The sequence below is a fragment of the Musca domestica genome, unplaced genomic scaffold, assembly GCF_030504385.1.
Source record: "Musca domestica strain aabys unplaced genomic scaffold, Musca_domestica.polishedcontigs.V.1.1 11, whole genome shotgun sequence".
In the NCBI taxonomy this organism is placed as follows: Eukaryota; Metazoa; Arthropoda; class Insecta; order Diptera; family Muscidae; genus Musca; species Musca domestica.
Window position 1 is genome coordinate 14,396,357 of NW_026712133.1, and position 10,748 is coordinate 14,407,104.

General features: G+C 34.9%; 1 protein-coding gene across 1 annotated transcript; it reads right to left on the bottom strand.

The window, feature by feature from the left end:
- Positions 1-8,206: 8,206 nt before the first annotated feature.
- Positions 8,207-10,748, bottom strand: LOC101899468 (uncharacterized). The gene is made up of 4 exons (XM_005180766.4): positions 10,327-10,748; positions 9,280-10,262; positions 9,043-9,214; positions 8,207-8,979 (listed from the first exon to the last, which is right to left on the bottom strand). Exons 1-4 carry the CDS (start codon positions 10,486-10,488, stop codon positions 8,863-8,865), a joined length of 1,434 nt encoding a protein of 477 aa, XP_005180823.1. The 5' UTR covers positions 10,489-10,748; the 3' UTR covers positions 8,207-8,862.

Here is a 10,748-nt window from a genome sequence, read left to right on the forward strand (position 1 = left end):
ATGAGTATTAAATGAATCTTATGCGGGTGAAAAGAAGTTAAGTTCGGTAGGAGAACATAATAATTTTGAGAGTACCGAGATCCAGTATTCCTGTCACTGGGAACTTACAATGCAGAATTTCAAAAAATTTTGTTGAAAAATCCAGTTAAATACCGAATTTTGTGGGGTACTGTTATATGGCATTATACGAAAACGTGGAATGTCGTTCAGGGCAGAAAGTGACTGTTCAGACTGTTGTCATTTCTAATCCACTCGCCCGACAATGACAGATCATTATATTGTTTACAGGCGTACAAAAGCATTCTGGTGAGAATTTTCCTGAAAAAATATTATTCGTGATGGAATTCAAGCGTGATAGTGGGATTTCTTTATATTTGGCTGGAAAAACACAAGTGGCTATCGTTAGAACACTCCAGCATTTAAATGTAAGCAAATCTTTTGAGTGTCGTACCATCGCTCATTACCGTGATATGGGTAGCGTAGACCGACGTCAAGTAAGTGGACGGAAGAAAACAGCAACATCAGCAGAATTGGTTCGAAAAGTAAAGAAGCGACTTCATCGAAACCGTGAGCTGAAAGGACTTAATCCGCAACAGAAAGAAAATAGACTCAATAGACCTAAATAGTTGCTTCGCTTGGTCGAAAGTGGTGAACTGTCGAATTTGGTTTTCTCCGATGAGAATAATATTCTTTGTCCAGCAGTTTGTAAACCAACAAAATGACCGTGTTTACTTGCCAAAGAGGTCAGCTGAAAATATGAAACTTCGGTTGGCCACCAGAACTCAAGCGCCGGCAATTGCCAAAAGCCACGCAATAAGTGTTTAAAGTTTTTAACCATAACCAAATATACAACTTGGTTGGATCGCATGAAGTGTAAAAATAATCCTCGTATTCTTATCTGCCGAAGGCAGTTTATACTTAAAATCAACAGATTCTGCGTAATACGTTAATAATACGAAAATTCCAATAAATGTTTGAAAACGTGTCTTCTATTGGTAGTTCTCCTTTCATAATCTCTCTGGATTTTTTATTGAAAAAATTAAATTCTGTGTTTTTTGTTGTTTTCTAATACTTTTAAACTTAACCCCATAACAGAGGTTATATATCATTTGATACGAACAACATGTGCCTTATCGAAATGACTGTTTTAGACCCTACGTGTCTTTGGACCAAATCCGTTTCAGGACATTTGAAGGCGATCTAGGGGTGTCCGTCCATCCGTCTATCTGTTTGTCTGGCTGGCTGGTGCGCACGATAACTCTCGAAAGGAGCATTCGATGTGATCCAAACTTTGTACATCATAATATAATTGGCAAATTTAAATTGAGTCTGGAGATGGGCAATATCGATCCAATCCTAATGGTATGTCCCCCACAAAAGGTCAATATTTTCATAGAAAACAATTTACGCCATAGAAAAAGAAAGGATCGTTCAATCTTGTTTGCAAATCCTAATATTTGTATTAATGCTAGGTCAACTGGACAATTTCAGTCCACTCCATAAAGTACCTCCACCACAAAGGGTCAACATTTTGAATAATCAGAAATTGTGCAAAATGTGAAATAAGCGTCTGATTGTCTTCAAATTTCACATATCCGAATATTTCTAGTAGCACAAGATCTGGTGTGAGGATGCGATATATCGGTTCACTCCATATAGCCATGAAGCTCACAAAACGCGAAATGAGCATCCGATTATTTTCAAACTCGGCGCATTCCAATATTTCTATCAACATAATATCATGTGTGAAGATGGAATATGTCGGACCAATCCATCTAGACCACAACGGGTCAAAATTTTGAATATTTTATATCTCATAAAATGAGAAAAAGTAGTCGATTCTCTTCAAATATCATATATACCAATATATCCATCAACATAAGATCAGGTGTGAAGATGGAATATATCGGACCATACCTTCTGGTACCTTTCCCACGGGTCAAAATTTTGAATACTTTTATCTCTCATAAAATGATAAATAAGTATCCGATTCTCTATTTAAATATCACATATACCAATATATCCATCAACACAAGATCAGGTGTGAAGATGGAATATATCGGACCATACCTTCTGGTACCTTTCTCACAAAGGGATTTAAATTTTAAATAATTACTTCTCCCATAAGATAAGAAATAAACATCCGATTCTCCTCAAATGTCATATATCCCAAAATTTTTGATAAAACAAGATCTGGAGTGAAGATGTTAGATATTGGCCCAGCCTTTCTGAAACCTTTCCCACAAAGGGTCAAATTGGAGATATTAACATCTCTCATCACTTACCAAACAAACTTGGTATATCCTTATGTTTCTGTCAAATAAGACACCTGATGTGAATATGAAATTTATTAGCTTACACCTTCAGGTACCTCCCCCACAAGAGGTCAAAATTATGATTAACATTTATTCCCACTAAATCTGTTATAGATGTTTGATTTGCTTTAAATGTTGCAAGTCGCAATGTCTTTATCACTATTAGATAAAGCGGAATGCTTTCGTCCAATATATCTGGTACCTCACGCATATTTCAATATTTTCCAAAAAATTATCACATATATATATCTATCTTTGATTATAACATATCTATATATAAGTTTGATTGTTTGTAATTTACAGACGCAAAAACTGATGAACACATTTTCCTGAAATTTTTCACATACACTACAGCATCATCTGAAAGTCCGAGCCAGCCGATTTCACAATTTTATGCACCAAACACGATATGTACACTGGTGGCCAAAACTAAAGCAACTAAAATCGCAAAGACAATAAATGTCCTGTAACTTTTACAAAAATAAACAAATCGTAACTATTTTTCCAGTTTTAAAAGGAGTCTTTAATTCACTTTTAAGAAACTAAAAATAAAAATACAAAAATAATTTTGAACGAAAAACAAGTTAAAAAGCAGTAAGTTCGGCCGGGCCGAACTTTTAATACCCTCCACCATTTGCAACGAATTTGGAAATTTTCAAAAAATAAAATCCTTAAAAAATTCTGTTAAAATTTTGAAAATACCGAATATAGCCGTTATTTTGGGGTCTATACGACGTGGGCATACATAGGCATTGTTTCTCATAAGCCATTACCATATTCAAATTTGAAACTTGAAATAAACGGTGAATAATGTAGCTAAAATCATCAAAATACCGAATATAGGGAGGTACCGTTATATGGGGGCTATCCGAAGACCTGGCCCCGCACAGACAATTTTCTGTCACAGACTGTAGTTCCCATAACGAACTTCAAATACCAATTTTAAAACAATTCCGGTGAATAATGTCGCTAAAATCATCAAAATACCGAATATAGGGAGGTACCGTTATATGGGGGCTATATGAAGACGTGGACCTGCACAGACAATTTTCTGTCTTAGGGTGTAGTATCCATTTTGAACTTCAAATACCAAATTTGAAACAATTCCCGTGAATAATGTCGATAAAATCATCAAAATACCGAATATCGGGAGGAACCGTTATATGGGGGCTATACGAAGACGTGGACCTGCACGGATAATTTTCCGTCTTAGGGTGTAGTATCCATTTTGAACTTCAAATACCAAATTTGAAACAATTCCCGTGAATAATGTCGCTAAAATCATCAAAATACCGAATATAGGGAGGTACCGTTATATGGGGGCTATATGAAAACGTGGACCTACATAGCCCATTTACGAACTTAACCTGCCTACTGGAAAAATAAACATGTGTGCAAAATTTTAGCCACCTATCTCAATTCATTCGAAAGATAGCGTGATTACAACAGACAGACAGACAGACGGACAGACAGACAGACAGACGGACATCGCTAAATCGACTTAGAATTTTACGCTGATCAAGAATATATATACTTTGTTGGGTCTGATATGAGTATTTCGAGGAGTTACAAACGGAATGACAAAGTTAATATACCCTCCATAGTATGGTGGAGGGTATAATAATATATGGAAAACTAAAATGACCAATTTTTGCTTGGTCAAAACTAAAGCAACTTTTTGATTTTTTATTTTAAAATAATTAAATTTAGGCTAATAGTCGATAGCATCCATTATATTTGATAGCAGCTGCACACCTACGAGACATTGAATCTATAAACCGCTCAATTTGATCCTTGGGTATGCTTTCCCAGGCACCCCGAATTATTTAGAAAATGTTGTGCTTATTTGTTTTCGAATCTCGCTTGATCTTCCTATCTACGATACTCCATAGGTTTTCTATGGAGTTTAGGTCAGGTGATTGTGCCGGCCATGATAAAACATCGATTTTTGACTCCCGTAACAAATATTTGACATGTTTTGATGCAAGTTTGGGATCATTGTCTTGCTGAAACACCCAAATGAGATGAATATTTTACTCAGCGTAAGGGAACAACGTGATGTCCAACACATCTTTGTAAACAAACCGATACATTACTTCCTTTATTTCATGGATAGGCCCAAGTCCATAGAAAGAAAAACAGCGCCACGCCATTTTTGACCCTCCCTCATGCTTCACTGTACCTTTGCAACACTGCGGCTTGAGTACTTCATTTTTTGGTCTTCTCACCGTAAAATTTTTCACGTCTGAGCCTTTAATATTAAACGTATACTCATCCCCGAAATAATGTTTTTTCATTGAGCTTGATTCCACTTAATATTGTCGTTTCCGAAAGACTTTTTGATTTTTTCAGATATAAATGGCTTTTATATCTTTAATTTTATGTCTTACGGGCATGCAGACCAGCTGCCACTACTCGTCTACGCACTGATCTCGAGCTTATATCCAATGATTGTTCTCTCACCAATCCAGTTGAACTCTTAAATGGTTGTTTTTTTTTATTTCTCTCACAATCTTTGGATCAGTATGGGCTGAAGTTTTTCACGGCCTTCATCCGTTATAGACTGTTACTACTAATCCAGTTTCAAAAAACCGACTTAGTATACAGAAATAATTATGAAATCACAGAAATATTTATGAAATATTTCTCGGAAATCATTTTTTGTGATATGTTGTTTTCATAGTTACTGATAATATGCTGTTTTATTCATGTACGGTATTTGCTTCTAGCCATTTTTAAACTTTTTTTGGCCAGTACTTAAAAACGAAAAGAAAAACACATGCTGTTGCAAAAAAACTTCTCAAAAAGGATTTATGACAAGCGATATTGTCGAAGAAAGCAAAAAGCGATAAATATCACAGTAAAAACCACTGAAATTGCAGCAGTTATATGAATGTACAACATAGTTGCTTTAGTTTTGTCCAAGCCAAAATCGGGGTAATTGACTTTACCAAACATTATTTTTTATACAAAAATGAATTTTGGTTTTTTGTTTTAGGTTTTTAAAAAGTGAATAAGGTACATAATTTAAAACAAGAAAAACTTTCTCATTTTCTTAATTTTTAAAAAAGTTACAGGGCATTTATTCTCCTTGTAATTTCAGTTGCTTTAGTTTTGGCCACCAGTGTATGTCTGACTCTAACTAAATTCGAAATGAGTGACAAATTTACTGAAATCAGTTCAGATTCGGATATTATTTTACTAAGAAACATAGACCCACCACGCCTTTACAATGGTATTAGGCTAACAGTAAAATAAACTGCACAGAAATGTAATTGACGCTACGATTATTTCGGGGAAGTATGTAGTTTCAGTTGTATTGCTTTACCTAAATTTCGAAGAAGAAAGTTTTCATTTTTATACCCTCCTTATACTAACTTTGCCATTCCGTTTGTAACAGCATAAAATTCTAAGTTGATTTAACGATGTCCGTCCGTCTGCCTGTTGGCACAACAATTTGTATTGTATAGGATGGTTGGTATTGAAAATGAGATATATTAATCCACGTTTTGGTAAAGCCGTCATATAACGGTACCACTCGATATTCTGTCTTTTGATGATTTTCGCGACATTTTTCATGGATTTGTGTAAAAATTTGTATTTGTAGATCATAATGGGTTCTAGCAGCGGTGGCGGAATACATATTTTATGTATAAGTCCACGTTTTCGTTTAGCCCCCATATAACGGTTCCTCCCGATACTCCATATTTTAATGATTTTTGCCACATTTTTCCATGGATTGATCTGAAAATTAGCATTTATAGGTCATAATGGGTTTTAACTCCGGTGGTGGAACATTATATGCATAGGTCCACGTTTCGCAATATTTTTGAAATATTATAAATAATAAATAAAATAAGTAAGAAAAGGCTATAGTCGTGCGGGGCCGACTATGTTATACCCTACAACGCTACAATATGTTAGAAGCCCCCTTATGTCCAAATCCATATTGGAAGATTTCACTTTTGAAATTAGGATTTTGACTAGGGACATTTGCCCAACATTTACAGATAAATATAATCCAATGGTCATCCAAAATGCTAGAATTCTTCCCTGTCTTTAACTCTCTTCACAGGCGTGTCAATTGGCTTCAATTGTGTGATCGGAAAAACATTTCTGTTTTTGGTTAATTTGAACTCCTAAATATTTTGCAATCATCTCCAAAAGCAAGAAGCCCCTCTGTATCTCCAAATTTAGATTTGCTTGTCTACGATATTTGGCTATATTATTCGTCAACAAAATCAGCATGAAAAAGCCAGAAATTCGCCTTTTGTTTATTTCAGATATCGCCTGTAAGTAATGATGGTATTTTTCACACAAAATTAGTGGTCCATTGTACCCGCTGTCCTAACTCTAACTTTATGCGAGATTTCGTGTCCTTTGGTTTCTTTTGTGACTTTTATTACGGTCAAATCAGGAAAATTTTTAGTTGTTGTTCCATTTCAACCCCCTAATATATTGCGGATATCCTTCTGAGCCCAAACCTGCCCTTGTGAAAATTTTCGTGAGGATCGGACGATATTTGCAATACTTATATAATATCCCCAATCTGTGTTGTAAGGTGAAAAAATATTACAAAATATTATAAGTCAAATTGAAAAAATCGCATGCGATAAAAATATGAAAAAATAAAAAAATGTCACAAAATACTACAAAATCTATATTAACATGTTTATTGGCATATTTTTCTGCGATTTTTTAGATTTTATACCTTTATGTCAAGAGGACATTCTGAATTGACAAAATTTGTCAAAATCGGTCCAGTCATTCTTGAGATATAAGCATTCTAACTAACATCCCCTTCCTTTGTATATACACATTGTATATATTTCGCTATATATAACCGATATATTTACTATCGGCATCTATGTAACGGTCAGAATTGACCTGTTCGTCTATTTGTGATTTCGTCGGGATTAAAAATATTCGCGGTTTAATGGAAAATTTGACTTTTATTTAACACAAATGCTGTGACCTATTTCACCCACTAAATATTACCTGATGACCATCAAAATTGGAAGGCTTCTGCCCAGCCCTAAGCTCTAGCCCCATGCTAACTTCCGCTTTGATTGGTCTATAATTGCGACCTGTAGAGCAACTGAAAAATCAGGATTTATTATTCATTTCAACCCCTAAATATTACGCGACCATCTCCAAAAGAAATAGGGTTCTATTCTGACCCTAGCCGTACCTCCATTCTAAATTTCGTGAAGATCGGGCTATAATTGCGACGTGTAGAGTGATTACAAATTAACATGGACAGACGGACGGACGGACATACATAGCTAGATCGACTCAGCTGGGAGAGATAGGAAGATCCATATATACTTTCTTTTGTGGGAAACGAATATTTCGAGGTGTTACATAATTTTTGGCCTCAATCAAACTTATAATACCCCCAAGACATAGTGTTGTAGGGTATAAATAGTATATCGTATGTTAGCATAAGATTACCTGGTATAATTTTGCCATTCTAGAAGTTATGATTTTTCTAAAACTTGCCTAGAAGTATTTGGGCGATGTTGTCATTTTGCGCGCCTTACCTAAGTCTGGTATAAATATTACTATACTATTGTCGATTTCTTTGATATATTTGACTTTTTTTCGGAAATTGTTACCGATATGTCCCACCTTTTATGTCTAATGGTAATAGAAATATTGAAATAAGTAAATAAGTAACGTTTCAGGGAAATCATTTCGAATTTTATGTGAGGTACGACTATTTAAAATGTAATGTAAATAATACGTAAATGCAAGTATTTTATTATTACCCAAGACGTGTTGCGTATTTAAACAATTCTTTAACGAAGCAAAACTTAATAGTTTTTTATTACTTTGATTTGACTTTATTTGAATTTCAAATCACAATTATGTCTTTTGACAGCAAAATTAGTTGTCAGATGGGCTTACTGGCCGACCTTATATTCTGCAATAATAAATATAGAGCTTTGTAAATGTATAGGGTTTTGGATTACTTCAAGAAACATTGCATTAAAATATGAGTCATGGCAATTCAAGGTCCTACATATCCCAGAAAATACTGTCTGTAACCAAGACATTTAAATAAATATTCAATAAGCTTTCAACATATAGTTTATTTTATTTACTTTTAATTATATTGTTGTTAATATTTATTTGAGATATTTTCATTGTGCAAAAATTATTTAATAAATTTAAATGTCTAATTTACTTTTGAATGGGACTTAGAAATAAATGATGAAATTCAATTAACAATGCAATAAATTTGTGAAAATAAATTTTGGGAACCGAAATAAATGGCACAGCATATCAAGAAAAATGAGAAGTGTGGAAAACTAACTTACATGTTAATACAAGCTTAAACAAATAGATGAATACTAATAGTAACTACTAAGTCATAGTTAAAAGTTTAACTTTTAAAAATTATATAAGAGAAAAGATTAAGGAATCTTACATTAGTATTTTTTGTTTTTGTTAATATACTTTTAAAGCTTAAGGAATACAAACAAAATTGGGAGCAGGAGTAGCAAACCAATTATTTTTTTTTTATATACTACAGTTGAATATATTAACGTGGCGGAATTAGTTCGAACATGGCATATTTCCACGTCCAAGAACGAGCTAAAGATTCAAAACGGCAGCGATTGTGTTCATACATATAGCCAAGGTCTGGTTCCATGCAAACCTAAAAGCATTATTGCAGAGATTGAAAAAAAAATTTTGATAGTTGAGGGGAAAATATATTTACCTCTGTATAAGGATCTGTAAGCAAACTTTGTACAGAGAGCAGAACTTTGGAAACATTCAATGCCAATGACCATTTATGCTGGAAAATATCTATGCCAACATCACCGTGCCGCGAAACATTTGGATGTAAAATTTTGGTAAGAAAGCGTACTGTAGGCGGAATCATGGGGTATCTGCAATTGAATGAGTAAAACCTAGTTGAATGGTTCAAATACTCTAAAGAAATGTATAATTTTACCTTTCCGGAAAGAAAATAAATATGAAAAATTTACCACCCTCATATGGACTGCCTGGAGGTCCCAATATACTGGCCTGCCAGTATGTATTCTGTTTATCCAATGGTATAGCCTCTATGCCCTCAGTGGCATAACTATTAAGAAGTCGAAAATCATTTATAAGGAAATTTGCTCTAATGGCACTTTGACGTCCTCTTGGTGGTGTCTTTAGCGCCATCTGTAAAAGACATGTTCGGCAAAAACAAGAACTCATCAGAGCTCCATACAGTTTCATCCAATCCTGTATTTCCACAAGATTTTGAAACAATGGCCAGCGTTCCTTAAAATATTTACGCCACATTTGTTGTGAAGTATTTTGGGCAATAATGTCGTGCCACTGTTTACAAACTTCACTTGCCTTCCACATGGACATATCATCGAGATAAGAAAATATAATGACCATTATCTCCACTGGAAATGATAGAATATGGTTTGAGGGTCTTAGAGATGGTGTAATTGCACCAACACCCACTTCATTTGCATTTGCTCTAGCCTCCGACAATAGTTCCATAAGTTGCGGCAGAGAGCGAGGAGCCGATGGTCGTGGTCTTTCAACAGGAAGTACGAGGTCTACTTGTGGTCTCTCCACAACTTCATTGTCCAAAGGCAATTCTGGCTGATCCTCCCGTACTTCCAACATGTCGTTTTCGGCCTCCAATTCAACGTCATCCATGACATCTTCTTCAACAGCATCATTATCGGGATCTTCTTCTTCTACATCATCATCGACATCAACGTCAACATCGACATCTTCATCATCGTCATTTTCTTCAGTTTTGTCCTTAAACGGAGGCTCATCATTGCCCGAATCTTCATCATCCGATATTGTCGTCTCCAATTCTTCTGTAGGCTCGGTATTATAGAGAAAGGCATGGCATGTTCCACACAGAGGCTCACCGAAATTAGGTCCATAATAACCATTGCAAACCCAACATGTAGCATTGTTCTATAAAAAAAGGAAACCATTAGAGAGAACATTCCCAACATTGAAAAGATATCTTCACAATTACAGGAAAATTGAAGTGGCCATCATGTAATTCCTGATGCTCCTGTTCTGGCTTGCTTTGATCTTCATCATCGGAATTCACCATATCGTCATCGGATATATCCATATTATTATTGTCCATATTGTTCTGTGGCACTTGATGGTCCGGCATACAAGATGATGCCATTGCTTATTGTTGTTTTCAGGACAACAACTATTGATTGTATTCTCCAATTGTTTATTGATTGAAAAATAAAATTACGCGGCACCAGTTTCCAAATGTTGAACTATATTTTCATGCAATTTGTTCGATGGCATAAAAAATGCCATACTCTTCCTTTTTAATTAAAATTATTTTGTTATTTTTTTTTCTCAAGAACGCCACGACCACCACTGAACGAACGACTCATCGACAGAGACATGGCATCTCTGCTATTGCTAAACGAA